Source organism: Ammodytes marinus (genome assembly GCF_949987685.1).
Source record: "Ammodytes marinus genome assembly, chromosome: 16".
Taxonomy (NCBI): domain Eukaryota; kingdom Metazoa; phylum Chordata; class Actinopteri; order Uranoscopiformes; family Ammodytidae; genus Ammodytes; species Ammodytes marinus.
Window position 1 is genome coordinate 19,313,092 of NC_137220.1, and position 17,189 is coordinate 19,330,280.

Genomic DNA, 17,189 nt, shown 5'->3' on the forward strand with positions numbered 1-17,189 from the left:
AAATGTTGGCTCACTACACGGCAGATGGTGAGAGAAATATAAAGGTCACAGTTGCCGTGTGTTGTCTACAACACTTCTACCCGCTACAGGACCAGTGCACGCGAGTCATTCGATTAAATCCTTGTGTACTTAAACACAAACTGTTTTTTATTTAGCTGCCAAAATAAGGTCTTTGTTCACTACTTACAGCACATTGAATTTGTTGTTGCTCTCAATAGATTATTCTCGTCTGGTGTGAAAAAAAGCCACATGATTATCAGTTTGAAGTTTTTAGAATGATTACGTTATTTATCAGGAACAAAAAACTAATGATTTTTGGTGGCAACATTGAATATGAGTGTTGTGTAAAGGTGATTGCTTTTCTATGTTTTATATAACTAGAGACGGAATGGCTACAGATGTAAAAAGGATTTATCACATTAAATAAAAATCCCAAAGGTATAAAGGTTTCCAAGCAAAGTCCTAGATATCCATCTGTCACTTCTTAGGTTATTGACAGTTGCTGTTCTCCACCAACTCCCTAACTGAATGTTTGCTCAGCTCCTGGGCGTTGGAATGGCAAGAATGGGCACCACAGAAACCACCTGAGTGAGCAGAAGACCTTTACATGCTTACTCACCATGACAGCCCGGCCCAAACACAGCAAAATACTTGCGACGCGATAGACACCTACACGTGAGGCCGAGGAAATAAACTGGGTGTTTAAATGCAAAGTGGTTGCAGAAAGCTTGCCCAAAATGGAAATGTGTTAAGTGTATCCTATTGAAGCTAATATAGATCGAGGTTTTGCAGGAACTTAAGCCTCTGGAAACCTGGTCTGTAATAGATCAAATTAATATATGATATCAAAGTTGAGTGTCATAATACATTTTTACAAAAATCTGATTTGAAATAACAGTTTGACAGGACCGTGAGCACGTGGCCATTATCAATCAGTCTCCATGGCAACAGTCATTAGAATGTTCGGGCAGAGAACTGCCGTGATAGGTTCAAAATACCCATTGTGTCATAAGAACTAGAGCATAGTCCGCCTTATCTAGACTGAATGCCTGTAAAGTTTGTTAAACTTAGATGACTTTGAAATTGTTTTCATAAATATGCCTAACTCTTTTCAGATTCTTTCTGCAACCAACTCCCCAAATTGTATAGTTGGTAGGATTTTGTGGATTTGGGTTTACAGGGGCTTTAAACTGGAGTCTATTCTACTTCCCAGGACATGTGTAGTAATCCATCCACGTCAGTTGACACGGCTCAATAAGTAGCTCCTGGTATGATGTTGAGGCACTTTTACCAGCCCAAAGTGACCCACATTTACCAAAATGTAAACCAACCAAACATGGTGCGGAAAGCAAATATAGGTTTATCATGGACAGCTGTGATTGGCAGATACTTACGGAAGAAGTCTTTCTTCACCAGATTTTTGGCGCAGAGGACTGAAAGAAAAAAAAGAAAGGGAGCGTTAAGAGTTTTGATGTAACACCAAAATTAAAAAACCACAAGCAGGGGTTTATTTCGTTCAAAAAGTGTGAGGAATGTGCTTGTTAGGACACAGGAAATGATTGGTCTCGTTCAGGGTTCAAGCAGGAAAACCCTGAACAGAGAACAACTGCATTACAGCCGTCGTTAAAGTGAGTTAAACACAGACCAAATTTTGGTAAAGACCACTCCTTGGCTACAGGTTTAAAGATAACAGCTATGAACATATTGTGTATCATTAGAATAAAAACACTGTGACTGCCAGCAGGCCCCTATTAATAGCGCCTGCTTCCGCGATCAAGGAGTGCCTAGTGGCCAGGCCTGGTATTGAAGTCTTGGCAGGTCCGGGCCCAGAAGTAGATATCACCGCTCACTCCAATACAAGCGGGGAACCTTTCTCCGAAAAATAATATCAATCAAAGGCTCATAATTATCTGTAGACCATGTCCTAAAATAATGAATATTAGCAGGAGGAGGATGGGCAGCTGAAAAGAGACAATGTGAAACAGGAGGAATATTTGTTTTGAAATTGATAACCAGTATATTACTTTGCAGCAACGGAATGTACGGTAATTTAAAGATCACATAAAGAGAATCATCAGGGGTTAAGTAACTAATATTTCATGGTCACTCAGTAAACATTGCGATTGTGCTCAGACACGGCTCGAGAACGCAAATGTGCATGTGAGTCCACTCGCGTTCACTGCGTTCTATGAAAAACAAACAAAATGTCCAATGGGGCCCCTTGACGAGGAAGTAGAAAAATCAGATTTTTATCCATGATGCAACCCTGCGCCAATGAGCAGCTTCATAGAAATTAATGGGCGCCATTTTTTAATCCACCGTCCTTCTTATAATAGGTCCATACAGCCAGCCAGTCGCGGAGAGGCCAACCCTGCTGATGTGCTCCGACAGCCACGGAGACGGTTGCTGCGGTGACAAGGCAGAGCTGGATGGACGAGTCTGGAGGAGTTACAGTTACAGCGTCTGTGAGTCAGTCACTTGGAAATACAGCTCCTGCTTTGCTTATTTCTGTGGTATTGTTTTCTGAGGTGCAGACACCAACTTGTCTGGATATTGATGCCAGATGTTTTGGCTTTAAAGAGACGAGAATGTAAATAATGACTGTACTGGTATCTTGAAAAATATATTAAAAGTATATGTACACTGATCCAGTTTCTAATGATATTTAAGATTTTACTTAGGAACTCAAGCCTATAGGTTTAACTTCTGAAATGGCAATTTTTTTCATTTTTCAATGACAAAGAAGGAGTTAAATGTGCCACTGTTTAATGAGAAGACATTCGTCTTTCATAAATTTGTCATTTGACAATATTGCCGATGTCAGACAGTAATAGCGTTTCTCATATAGTAGCGGACGGGTCTCATGACAGCTGCAATGCGACAGGCATCATAATGCCATATGAGGCAATTTCACACTTTTCATGGGCGATATCTGCCCCACAACCAAGTCCAGCTCGAGGGCTGGTTCCATGGGTAAAATATATAATTAATTAATCAGTCAATAATAGACTAGGAAGAATATTTTGATTATAAAGTAATCATTAACGAAAAGCTAAAGTTACAATAATTATTCTGTTTCCAGCTTCTCCCGTGTGAGTACTGCTTTAATCGTTTCATGTTAGGAAACAGAATCTCAAACTTAAGCATATGGAAGATGTAAACTATGATTTTCGCACACACACACAAATCACAAGTGTCAAGCACACAACATCTACATATGCATGGCGTTTTGAGATCAAAAGGGGTACAGACAAGTTTTTTTTTTATTAAAAGATCGAAACACAGACGAATAAAGCTCCTGCAGGGAGTGTGTGTGGGGAGGGAGGGGGGAGTGTGCGGGGTGCAGAACATGCTCGACAGATGAGGAAGAATTTCTTTCCGCAAACATCCCTGGGAATGTGTTACGTTCCAGTGAAACCCACCTCATTTCTAAAACATCTGGTATGCATCGCTTTTGCTGCTCTTCCTGAACACACAGACGACAATGCACATGCACACGCACACGCACACACACACGACAACTGGCTCTCTCCACACAGGCTCCAGTGATCTAATTAATTATTAACAGGCACAGGGGAATACGTATGCATTTGTGCAATAAAGAGAGGTTTAAAGGGCGGGGTAATGTAACAAGTGACAGTCTCCACAATGCTACTGCCTACATGACGTGTAAATAATGTGTGTAAAAGAGCAGGCCATTGAGGTGGTGTGTTTCTAGAGGGGTGGGGGGGGACATCAAGCACTGTGTTCCCCTAGTCTAGAAGTCACAATGCATTGAATCAATATGAGGTTAATAGAAAGAAAAGGGAACCACTGGAAAATATGGCTCTAAAGCTATAGCTAAAGGTAAGGCAATAGCAAAAAAAAAAAACTACAATCAAGGTCTAGACAGGAACAAAGCAACGACAGTAGAGACTAAATTAGATTGCAAAGACATGAATAGCCCACACAGTAGCCAGCTCAGCATAGACCAAACTAAGATGGACAAAACGTGCAGACCCTCCTGGCAGCACACATGCAGTCCTCAGCTCGCCACACAGCGGGATGACAACACTGCAATTATACCCATACAGGATCCCTATGAAAACATACAAACGGACGAATTTCAGCTGAAAGCAGACAAAAACGGAGGTAAGACCGCTGGAATGGTTCACGCTGGGAGACAATTGCAGCACGGAAGCCAATTAGAGGAGCGCGGAAGGACAGCAATCAGGGTGCAGAGGAGTCCAAGCATTACAATACAGTTCTCATTACACTATGGCAAAACAGTCATTATAAAAAGGCCACGGTGAATCTATACATACACTGAAACTGGGCTTTATTTTACAGATACGTCGGCTTTGCAAAAAGTATGATTTTATGTCATTTGTGGGCAAACAAAAAGAGAAATCTGGCTAGTGTGGCTCAACGCACAACTCCGTTCTGAAGGACACATGTAGACGCAAATGTGTCATTATATGCACACACAAAGTACACGGTCTCATCTTCTTCACGATAGTCTGTGGCATTATGTAGCAAGGAATGGAAGACGCATGTATGAATGATATGAGTTTATTGTTGCCTTACAGCTCTATATGAGGCTGTTGTGTGCGTAGATTGAAGGTAATGCAATGGTTGCCATGAAAACAAACGCAGCAGAACAGTTACAGAGATAAGAGTGACTCAAGCAACGTCCACTCCACACGTACACAGATATTTAAAAAATAATTATCAGTTTGCAGAGAAATTACCATTTTTTTTTTCAAAGCACTCCAGTTTTAGTGTGCGGTTGTGATGTTTGCGTGTAGACAAAAGGCCAAACCACACAGAAACAGATACGTTACAAAATACCTATGTACGTGTGGACATGGACAGAGGGTCAGTTTATAATACGTGTTGTGCAACTACTTCGGAAGGCAAAAGTGTTTATAACTATTCCTAACATTCAAAAGTGCAGTGAAAAGGTCGGCCGTCAGAGAGTGGGGAGATGCCATATAGTATAAGTATGGAGTCGTCTGTCTTTACTGAAATGTGGGGGTTACTCCCCTAAGTTAACCTAAAGGCTTCACCGACACAGTCATTCTGCGATTGTTGCGGCGGTTGTCAAGGACTCTTAAAGGATCCTCAGATGTCGGAGGTGAAGGGTGGGCTTGGTTTCTGAGACCCTTAATTGGAGACTTCATGTCCCAACCTGTGAAAAGATTGGCCTCATTTATATTTGATGGAGCTTCTCTGGGGTCTCTGCTTCCTTCCATCTTACACTCCTCTTTGATGCCCTTTGTGTGCATAAAATCTGAATTTCTAACACAACACCGGCATGTAATAGTCTCTCTAACAATGTTGTTTTTAATTTTAACTGCGATGCTCCGAATTTATAATGCCGCTTCCGAGGAGAAAATAAATAAATAAAACAGAATAAAGAGTATCAAGGGGGATCTGAATGTAGGGCACGCAGGCAGGAGAGTGGAGACTGTAAGGAGGGAAACAATGAAGGAAAAATTTCAGTGGCACCAAAGTGCTTGGAATGGGTTCAGCATGGCCTACAGATTATTGTGTAGACTAGAGCCTCAGTTGTATGAAACCCCATGAAGGGATAAAAGACCATTACATTTTCTTTCCCCAATGCAACAGCGTAATATTCACGCTCAACCCCACAATGTGTTGGAAACATACACAGGGAGCCAAGAAATGAAACAAGAAACAACAAGAAAAGCTAATTTCAGACGCCAGACCCGTCAGAATCACATCATTTCTGTTCCTTGGCTATGCTGCACAGAACACTGTTTTCTTCAGGGAGTGGCCATTTTTAGCTCAACTAAATAATGTAGCCGGTTGCCAGAGGTAACTCAATGTGAGGAGTTAGATAGGACAACATTTTGAGCAATTTTATTCATTTTAAATGAGAAACAAATATTGAAAAATGAACTTAAATTAAAAAGTGAGGTCTCCAAAATCATCGTTTATCCGGAAATATGTCTAAAATATATCAAAATGTATCAAATTTTCAAAGTTAAAAGTAATGAGATGTCTGGCTACTTTGCTAGAAAAGTGACAGAAGTGATTGATCAAAAGGATTGCAGGATAAATACCGATCAACTAATCAAATTTTGCTCAATTCATACTTTGATTTGAGAAATTAGTTATTTGAATTTATCAAAATATATTAAAAAAATAATAATACTAATAATATTTTTAAAAAGAACAGTCATTTATATTTTAGGCATTGAGGAAGTAAATGTCTGTAAAATATCAATACTTTCTCCTCCTTCTTCTTCTTCATCTTTTTTTTTTTAATATTTTTTGGGCATTTTTATGCTTTATTGACAGTGCAGAGAGACAGAGGTGAAATGGGGCAGAGAGGGGAGTGACATGCAGAGAACGACCGCTGGCGGGAATCGAACCCGGGTCTGCTGCTGGGCCCGGCCCGGGGGGGGGGGGGACGCCCTACCAACTGAGCTAAGGGCGCCCCAACTTTCTCCTTCTTTTTCAGAATAAACACACACAGTCAAGCAGTACGGAAAAGCATCCCATAACCCCCGTGCATCTTGGCCCATCTAAAATCCTGTGTCGTCATAGCGACGGCAAGCATCGAGGCGAAGCTGAGAGAAGGGTTTCTCTGTGTCTGCAGTGTTTCTCATTCCGGTCGCACCACCTCACACAGCCAGGGACTGCAGCGAGAGATGGGGACAGACATTTAAGAAAGACAATATACAAAAAGACAGCAGCACCAGAGGCTTTTCCTCTTATGGCCAGTATTTAGACCAGAGTGGACTTATAATGTTGGGTGACAGCCAAGTTTTTTTACAGCTGGCAGGTACCAGAACGTGTATATGTTTAGCCACAGCTACACTGAAAGCCCGTCTTCCATCACTGGCTCCTCCACACAAACACGTCAGAGCGGGAGCGGGGATCACATGCTATTCCTTTTATCTGACAAATGACCAAAACCTTTTACTGAGCATTGTTAATTTCAAACAGACCACAGGAGGAGGGTGAAGAATGTGAGGAAGCAGACAGGCTCACCCACACACACTGACAAAAAAAAATGTAACATATCACTACATCATTTAAAAATGCAGCATCATCCAACGACCATCTCAACCACTGGAAGAAACAAATACTGGGCAATTGTGTCGGTGACTAAGTGGAAATATAACCTGGTGGCTGGCACGAGGAGCAGGGGTGTCGTTGGTGTGTGTGTATGGGCGCTGTCGGTGGCTGCTTAGCTGACTGCAGCCTATTAGTCACATAATGGCTTTCCACATTACACCACAGAGGACGGCAGGGAAAGCTAAACAAACACCACATACAACTGATAATCAGCTCAGATTTGCTGAGCCCCCGTCCTTTTGACGGGCCCATCTCTTAATTAAAATCAATTCCTCCAAGTGGCAACAGCAGCTCTGTGCGGGCAGAGACAGAGAGACCTAGGGGGTGAAGCTAAGGTTCCACCTGTGGGGAGAGAGGAGGACGGGCCCGGTTTCTCACAGGCTGCCACACAATGAGCCCCACTGTGTGCCGGCGAATCAATGAATTCCGCCAGACGCAAGCCAAACACCTGGTGGAGGGAGAGGTCATGTGACGTCTAGGGGGATGGGGGGGCGTCGCCATGGTAGCGACCACTGGCCGAGACAAGACGGAACTGGGAGTCCACTTGTGTCTGATATACGGTCGCTTTCACGCACACACACGGACGCGACGGAGCATGGGAAAAGAAAAGAGCACCGTGGGGAAAAGACGGGTTCACACAGCCCCTGTCTGTTGCTCTGTGGTTAACCATTACACTGGAGCCTATGAGTTGGAGGAAATGGGGGGTGTGAGAACAAGAGACAAGCGCCTGGTAATATTCCACCAAGTTAAAACTGTCTGGAAACACAGCTTAATAAGAGGGAGGAGAGGATAAAGGAGGAGGAGGCATTTCCAAAATATCCACCGATGCCTTTCCCTTGCGTGGACACTGTGTGTGAACCTAAACTAATCTCTTTAGGCCCACTAGCTCGGGTCGACCCCATTATGAACCTCCCTTCCAGTCCACCTGGTTCCTCCTTCATTCTAGTGCATGACCAACCCGCCAGACAGTCTGACACATCTTCAGGGAACAGCCCTAGCCCCAGTCCGCCGCACCCCAATAACCCCCCCCCCCAAAAAAAAACCTTTCCTCTTCATGTTTGTCTGTCTACTGTGTTTTGACTCCAGGCCCAGGACTGTGCGCTCTCATGCGCAGCATTGTTCCTCTATAAACAAAAGGCTTCCTTTTCCCCTATCCACTCCTCCCCTAACCCGAATGGGACCTAAAACCTAAAGGGGAGGGAGGAAAACCAAGATGAAGAAGGCCCAGTTGTGACTGACAGGTGCTGATGGCATGCTAGTGAACCTGTTCTTCACCCAGTCTCCTGCTAATCTCTGATCCGTCTCCTAATCAATCTCCTGTGACAGTGTGTTAATGTTTGGTCTTGAACACTGCCTCTTGAATGCCTCTGTCGCTTCACAGGAGAAGGCTGATATTCCAGGCATTCAGTCTGGAAGGAATGCCTGGAAGGAAATTAGGCGCAGTTCATAGGGAAGAGGTCCAAGTTTATTTTTGGTCTTAACTAACTCACCGACTGACCCAATTGCCCTTTCCCACCATTAAGTACCAGGACCTGCAGAGCCCCGACAAACTAAACCAGGAACTAAAAGTCCCTTTTGTCCATTCCTGTTTGCATTTCCACTAAATCTGAAAAACCATTAAGATTACACCAATGAAAGATTAAGAGTCAACATGAATATGTTAAGTTGTTGCTTTATATTTGCTGATATTTTTGTAAATGTTACAAAAAAAGGGAGACACGATGGTCGCCTCCTCTGCCTGTATTCTTTCCGAATTAGTGGATTGGTGATCTCACACTAGGGAAAATGGTTGCATTAGCATCACTTTTTACAGTTGATCCCAAATATATTTTAAAGCAGCTACGAGTAACATTTAAATATCTTTAAAACAGCCTCATGTTTCCTCTGATAGTCATAAATTACCTTTAACAGCAAACAAGACCATCAGTGCAAAGAAATACGTTTTTATATAGTTTTTATTACTGCATTTGGTCTGGTTGCACACCCAGTCCGATTTTCGGTTCGCGCATGCAGGCTATGGTCACATATTCTTATTGGTCGCAGATTTCAGTGTGGCGCAGCAATGCGATTTGAGAAGCCTATCCCTCCAGGTGAGGGAAGGGGAGCGGGAGCCTTGTTTGAGACAGTTATTTGTCGTCATAATGACTGATAACGGGGCTGAACCATCAAAGAAAAAAAAGAGAATGCAATGAAGAATAGCTAAAAGGGAGAGTGATATACGGGCGGGAGTAGGACGTTGCCAAGCAACGTGTACACAATTTCACGGGAGCGAACTAGACTGCAGTGTTTACTCCTAAATGAATGAGCGGTAGGGGAGAACGGGGTAAGTAGGCACACTTTTTACTCCAGTGAGAATTGCTCATCCCCTAAACATCTTTCAATAATCATTCCTACATTAAATTGAAGCTTAAGGTGTTGGCTTGAAATGTGTACCCCTCACTTTTTCTATCTTATTGTAATAAAGAAGAAATTAATCATCAAAGACACCCTTACACATTGTGACAACCAACCCCATCAAGGGGTCGGTTGTCAAACACTATGGGGTTGTTTGTCACAATGTTATCTTAATGGGAATAATATTAAAAAGAAGGCAAGAAAGTAAAACTAAATTTGAAAGTTTAATTGCATTGTCAAGTTGACAAATAGGCCTACATAACTTAATGTAGCCTTGGCAGCTGGTCTAGTTTGGGATGCACTGGGTTTGTTTTGATTTTGTTGACCTTTTTTCTTTTGCATGCTAGCTGCCTTTTCCTGCTCTATTCTTTCCTTCTCTGGGGTGTCAGTGAGGATACAGCTTGACAATTTCTTTCGTTATTGGGTTCCTTTTCTGGCTGCAGCCTTTGGATAACATGTGACAACCAACCCCCCAAAAAATGTGACGACCAACCCCAACTTGAATTTCTTGCTAGCATCAAGGCCAACAACCATCTGAAAACTAATTAACTTGCTAACCACAATCTAAACTATAGTTTACCCTTCACACTTTGTATGGGTAACAAGTGTTTTGTTATAAACCCATTGTGTAAAAGCCTAGAAGAAAAATACTGAGGAGCTAAATATTTTCAATTTGACATGAAAAACACAAACAGTCGTCTCTCCTCAAATTCAGCAGTCTAACTCCAAGGAAGACTATGTAGGTGACCTCTGATCCCAATTCTGGATATTTACATACCAAAATTTCACAGACAGCGCCTTCTGGTTCTGAGATATAACGATTGTGACAACCTACCCGTGTGACAAATTACCCCGTTCTCCCCTACTAACACAAAGTTTACTTTGCTTCATCAGATTACCATTATTCATCTGAAATAGTCATTATTTACAACAACATAATCACATTACCTCATCGTGATCCATACTAACTGCCGTCTCTCTCATCCAGGAACGTGCATCTTTTCGGCGATTTATAAATCCATACAAAGATCCAATATTGATAGTCTTTTGTGTCCATATTATATCCATTATTGACTGCCTATTCCCATGATGCAAGCAAGTCACGGACCGGTTAATGATGGCTGAATAGCATGGCTGAATGTAAACAAACTGCTGAGCTAAGCTAACGTTAGCATTACGTCAAGCATTACATTTCCTTCCAAAATCGCGCTAATGTTGTGCCTATAGAGTTATTAGGAATATAGGAACACAATCTATTCTTCCTCCATCTCTTTCTCCCTCCTGCACTTGGTGCCGCTTTTAGTTTGCCTCACTCTGGTAACATCACGTAGCCTACTACAGCTGATATCACAGGTTGCGCTTTGAAAGGGCAACTGCCAACTAGGTCAAAGTTCAAATAATTCGATAATATATTTTAAATGAACGTCTAATTTGTATTTTACAATTGTTTTATAACTTGTATATCCAAATATTATTTGCTGACAAAATATACTGCAGTTTGAGATACCTTTGGAAAAAAAAAAAAAAAACGAATATCCCGAATACTGAATTGAGCTCCGAATACTAATTTAACAAACGAATACTCGGATATTCGAATAATTCGGGCCAGCCCTACAAACCACTCTCACGGAGCCGAAAAGAGTCCGTGCCCTCACACTTTCAACACACGGACATGCACTATATTGCGCCCTAACCATTTGACACTCGCACACCCGGCACAAGCTATAAAAACAGCTTTACGACAGCGGGCGTCGTAAAAATACTACCGCTTTTGTCCAAAGGGGCCGCCAACGGGCAAAGTTACTCATAGTGGATTTAAGGACACACAGGTTATGTTTTGGCCTGAGGGTGTTATCATAGAGATTAGTGACTCTTGAGAAATAGCAGATACCAGACAATCAGCCTCTAAAAATGGCCCAGCTTTAGGGTACAGTCCAGTGCCATACCACCAATTCAGTGAGTACATACAGTGCTGCCCTGTTTAAAACAAAAGTGGGTTACTTTTTAAATACCTGGCTACACCACTTAACTTAGCCCTTAACTGCAGTCAGGCAGAATAGAGTGAGGAAGCAGCAGGGTAGAATTTCAGGAACTCAGTCCAACTCTTCACGGGGTGCAGGCTAACTGTGGAAATGTGGTTAAGGCTAAAGTGACTTGTAGGCACAGGGAAAATATCCCAGCCCTTGGCAGTGTTTTATACCTTAGCAAATCCACTTATCTGATAAGACTCCTTGTGTTCACATAAGACAGATATTAGAGTCATTGGTGGCAGAGCGTTCATGGAACTACTAAGTGCCAGGAAAATCTCCTAATACCTTTTAACAGACCGGCAATTTCCAAGATTTAGAAAAATTAGTCGAGGAAAAAGTAACAAAATCTCCCTGAGCATCATTTTATACCAAGAGGAAAAAAAGAAAAGAACACTTCAAAAGAAAAAAATAGGGGGGAAAATACCTTGATCTCTTAATTTTAAGAAAAATATATAGCCACTTTCAAAGACATGTACCGTCATCTTTTCACACATGCAGTGACTGATGAAGGGACAGAACAATCTTGTCAACCATTGAGGAGTGCAGCGGAAACCAGCAGCGAAATGTCTTAAGAAACTCATAGTCCCTGTGACGTGCGTTCATTAACCGCAAAGCAAACAGCGAAATTTCTGATTCCCAGGACTCCTGTTACACAGTCAAGTAGTAAAAGGACGTCTGGGCGGATATCTGTTGCCCCAAATCACTGTGACCAGACGCCTTAAAACAACAGAGGAATTGAAGGATAGAAAAAGGCAATATATTCCCTGTAGCTTCTCTTCTTCAAGAGGATAAAAGCCCATCACTGAGATTATCCATATATCATTATACATCACGCTCGGCACCTGCTGGAAAGTGGCAAGAGATTTGATGAAACATGTTGAGGCATTAAGAGTAAGAACATATCATTTCTGCCATAGTATATGTGACGTGTAGCAGCAAAGCCCGGGGATTATGAGACATTGTTAATATCTTGGCAACCCGCCAGTATGAATAATTGTCAAGGAAGTAAGGGTTTTGTTTGGTATTATTTTCGGTGCCATGATGCGTATCGCTGGCAGCTGTAACCGATGGAGATTTCTAAGAACCGAGAGTTAACACTGTGGCGGTGTGGCGAAAGACTGTAACTATAGGTACAGACATTGAATGGATAGACGGCTGGGTCATGATGATTAAGACCAATCAAATGGAAACGTAGTTAAGAGCTGCGATGATTAGACGATCAATCGATAAGTTGAACAAAAACGTTTAATCAGCAACTACTTTGATCAATGAGTCTAAAATGGATGAAAAATTTATAAAATGGGGATTATTTGGACTGTTGGTCGAACAAAACAAGACTTTTGTCACCTTTGGGCTCTGGGAAACTACAATTGATTTTTCCCTACTTTTATTTTACGTACAACGTAAAAATCCATTATGAAAGATTTAATCAAAAATAAAATACATATTTACTTGCAGCACTAAGAAATAACTTATTTTTAGGCTTGAATGTCTGTGTTAAGTTACTGGTGTCACTACCACAGTGAACTGCCAATCTGTAGGAAGCAGTGCTGCTGAACCAAGGTTGCTTTCTAACCAAACCAGTGTTTAAACAAACACAAAATAGGTACATATACAATTGTAGCAGATCCAGAGACCGAGTCAAGGGAAAAGCGTATCTTCCATTATGAAAAAAATCTGCTTGACTACAGCAGGGAAGTCGCCTCACACATCAACAGATGAGAGGAAAGAGGCTGGCAACATCCTTAGTGTGAGAACATTTCATCCATCTCACGTCACCCTTCCCTCCGTGATACAGTCCACTGTAATTGCATAACAGAGGAGTCCACCCCAAACTATTTTCGGCTTCAAATAGTGGGAAACCATGCCACTTGGCAATTCATCGTGGTATTCCTGTTACCCCTGCAATGGTACAACACTCTGTATTTCCAGTCCATGTGACACAGCGTGACTGAAGTCGAGTCAGGCGGGTAAAGTCTTCCACAGCACCTTCACCACTGCTGCCACAAAGTGAGAAGTCCAAACAGTTAGCAAATCGGTGCGCTTAGGGCTTCTGCAAGCTTGCACTACTGTTGGCTGGGACCCGGGTTGAATACGGTGGCTGCCCGGCTCTCTTAGCTTCTTGGCTACTTTTCCAGCGTCTGATGTAATGGAGGGGAGCGGAGGAAAGTTGCCGTAGAGAGGGTGGATAGCACCAACCTGTTTAACAGAAGTTGAGGACCACCACACTGCTGTGTCAAATGCCAGAAATGCTGCTTTGCTTGCCCCTCCCACCTCCTCAAATGCTGGAGAGAGTTTAAGTTTCTAAGAATGATTTCACAACTTCATCTGGGAGCAGTGTTACATCATTACCACCCTGACATATTTTCTCTTATACTAGTGTCTACCCTGCCAATGAGTAGGGCTGGGTATTGTCAAGGACTTCGCGATACGTATCACGATACACTGGTCACGATACGATATATCACGATATATTGTGTATCTTGATATATCACGATATATTGCGATATTCCATAAACAAGTTGCCTTGTCAAACATAACAGCACAATATATTGATAATTGCACAGACAAATGAAGTCAAAACTATTTCTTTCACAACTTCCTTTACTATTTTTCTTAATTTTTTTGGTTTTGGCAAATGATCAAACACTGCTGCAGCTGCCATAACATCAAAATAACAAATCCAATTCACTCTTGTACTAACTGTACAGGACACACTCAAAATAAAAACACATCAGTGTGCTTTTCTGACACAGTGAATCTTAAGTATTGTTATAAACAAAATTGATCTAACTTCAATAGTCAGTATCCTAGAGGCTCAGGCCTGACAGCAGACATGGGTTTGAATCTGACCCGTGGTTGTTCTGTGCATTTCATTCCCTCTCTGCCCCATTTCATATCTGTATCTCTGCACTGTCAATAAAGCCTTGAAAAGCAAAAAAAAAAAAAAAAAATCTTAAAAAAAAAAATATATATAGGGGAAGGTGGGGTGATTTGTGCAACTTTTTACTCAAAGTGATTTTAAAGTGAGGCCTTGACAGTTATGTCTCCAACTCAAATATGTACATATATTTCAGGATGTTGTGCATCCCTGGCAATAAAAACTTTGGATCTGGAATAAACTGTTTAAGAAATATAGCTTTCGGAAAAAAAGTTGTCTTGACGCACAAATCACCCCACGTAGTGGGGTGATTTGTGCGTCATTGTGTCACAATGACAAAGTCACCATCATCATCTTTCTGGCCATCTGAACTCTCATCAGTGGTGTCGTTAAGTGGAATTGAGATGTCACTCTCTCCTGAGCTACTGTAGACAATCACTTTCTTTTGGTGACCAGCGTATACAGCCATGCCACTGGCACAACTCTCAGAAATGTACTTTGCACTAGTTGCTCCGTGCTTGTGGAACCAACTGCCACCTGACAAATGTGATTCCCCCTACATTTCTGCCTTTAAATCAAGGCTCAAAACCCATATGTACACCCTGGTGTTTCCTCCCCATTAACTATCTTACCTCTGCACTACTATCTGTGTTTATGTGGATGTATGGGCTTTACGTCTTTTATTTTGGTTATTGTTATTGTACCTTCATTGTTTACCTACTGAATGCACTATGTACAGCACTTTGGACAGTGCAAACTGTCATAAATGTGCTTTTATAAATACATTTTACTTACTTACTTACTTATAACTCACCCAGGCCCTTGCGCACAAATCACCCCATCCCCAGAATTTTGGATAATAGGCATGATGCAGCAATTTAGGGTTGACATTGTGCTAACTATATAGACTCAAAGTGTAGCATACCAAAGCACTAAACATGTGTCAAATGTTTTCAAACGTGTCTATAATTGTTCAGACACAATAATCAAAAAACCTTGATCATGGAAATTTTACTTTGAAAGGCAAAACACAGTTTTTTGAGCTTAAATGTGCTTATATCTTATTCCTTGTGTCTCCCTTCTTTACAGGATGAGTCAAATGGATGGCTCTTCTTAAATATGTGGTCACATTTCCAATTTCTTCCACGGTTTTCTAGAAACAAGGGGTTTTGCATCTTCCAAAATGCACAAATCACCCCACCTTCCCCTATATATATATATATATATATATATATATTTTTTAGTTATAAAAATCGATACTGACATCGCAAAACTAAGTATTGCGATATATCGCCATATCGATTTTTTGACACAGCCCTACCAATGAGTGTGTTGGACTGAGAGGACCCTCTTTTAAGAATCTGGATTCATGACACAGTAACCATGCCGTAACCGACTACTTTGTCTTGGGAATAGGGCTGCAATTTATATTTCTTTCACTATAGACTTTTTATCTTCTTTGCCATCTGTCTATCATTTTTGTGTTGTGTTGTCTTCTGTTATTTTGTACAGAATGCCCATTTTCATGTAACTTTATTAAATTTTTAGTCAAATATGTTGCACAAAAAGAAAAAAAAAATGGGGGGGGGGGGGGGGGAAATGCCATAATAATGTAATTGTCTGATCTTGTTATCTGTATTTATAGAGAACTTCAGTAAAAGGAGTAATGAAATGAGCGAAAAATTACTGCTGGCTGTCCAGGTACACGCATGATAACGCCAATTTATCCACAGATACTTTCCTAAGATGTGACGTCAGCAATTAGCCCCGGTGTCCCACGGAGACGGCAGCCTCTTGATCAAAAGCCATGACCAAATGCCGCTGCGTGCAGGTGCATACAAACAGCTTTTACCGTGTGCTGCAAGTCATGTTTAAATTAGATGACACGTGTCTGAGGGGGGACATGCGTCATTGTGTCTGACCTAAATTTAACCAAGCTTGGATAAAATCATCTCTCGCAGCTTGGCTTGTCAAATGAAGGCCACATTTCTTTAAGACCTCTGCTGGGGATATTTCTGACAGTGCACTTGCGCATCTGTCATGTAAAATCTTTAAAAAAGGTAAAAAGAATTGACTTTAAACACCAGCTATGTTGGAGTAAAAAATAATGATGTGCAGAGGATGCTACATGTGAAAGTCAAAAGTATAAACTTCCAAACCAAATTCCAAACAATAATTTCATGCAGTCATGGGATACCAAAGTACAAAAATTCTTCATCACTAGTCTAGCACATTCTTTTAGCCTTAAGCTCTGGACAATAGATTAGTACACCGGGTGCTTTGCTTATAAAAATGAGGCTTGTAACAGTAAATATGAGGCTACATCTGTGAACATTCCCCCATGACTGACTAGTTTCAGTAGCATCTGCCTTGGAGCGGAATCATCAGGCATTCGGCACTCCCAGTTTTGGTTTGGAAGGTTATTTTAATAATGAATTTCCTGCAACACAAACCGCAACCCTTATCAAGCAGTTACAATTACACTTCAAAGCCAATCTCAAGTCATCAACAACCGACAACCAATAGAGACTACACTCTTCTAGGGCAAGAGCAATAGGGAGTGCAAAACCCTGTTAAGAAATATCACATTTGCTTCAGTCTGCATACTGTATTGCAGTCAGAACTTTTCTTTTACTAGGAATCCTGTGGTGTATTTGTTCAACTCTGGCTGAGGTGCCATTTGAAATGTGATCTGGTGTGAATATAAACATCTCTTCTGGTCCTGTCTCCTCAGAAGACTGAAGCGGCTCAAACGCTTGGCCGAGGCACGGACAGACGCCTGCAGTCAGCTGTCT

The 17,189-nt window shown here is 41.6% G+C and overlaps 1 protein-coding gene across 1 annotated transcript in view; it reads right to left on the reverse strand.

Annotated features, from left to right (window-relative positions):
• The window catches only part of smurf2 (SMAD specific E3 ubiquitin protein ligase 2), a 57,328-nt gene that overhangs the window by 29,913 nt on the left and 10,226 nt on the right, over positions 1 to 17,189 (reverse strand). Inside the window, 1 exon segment of the mRNA XM_080044585.1 lies at positions 1,395 to 1,433. Coding sequence (XP_079900711.1) covers positions 1,395 to 1,433 — 39 coding nt within the window.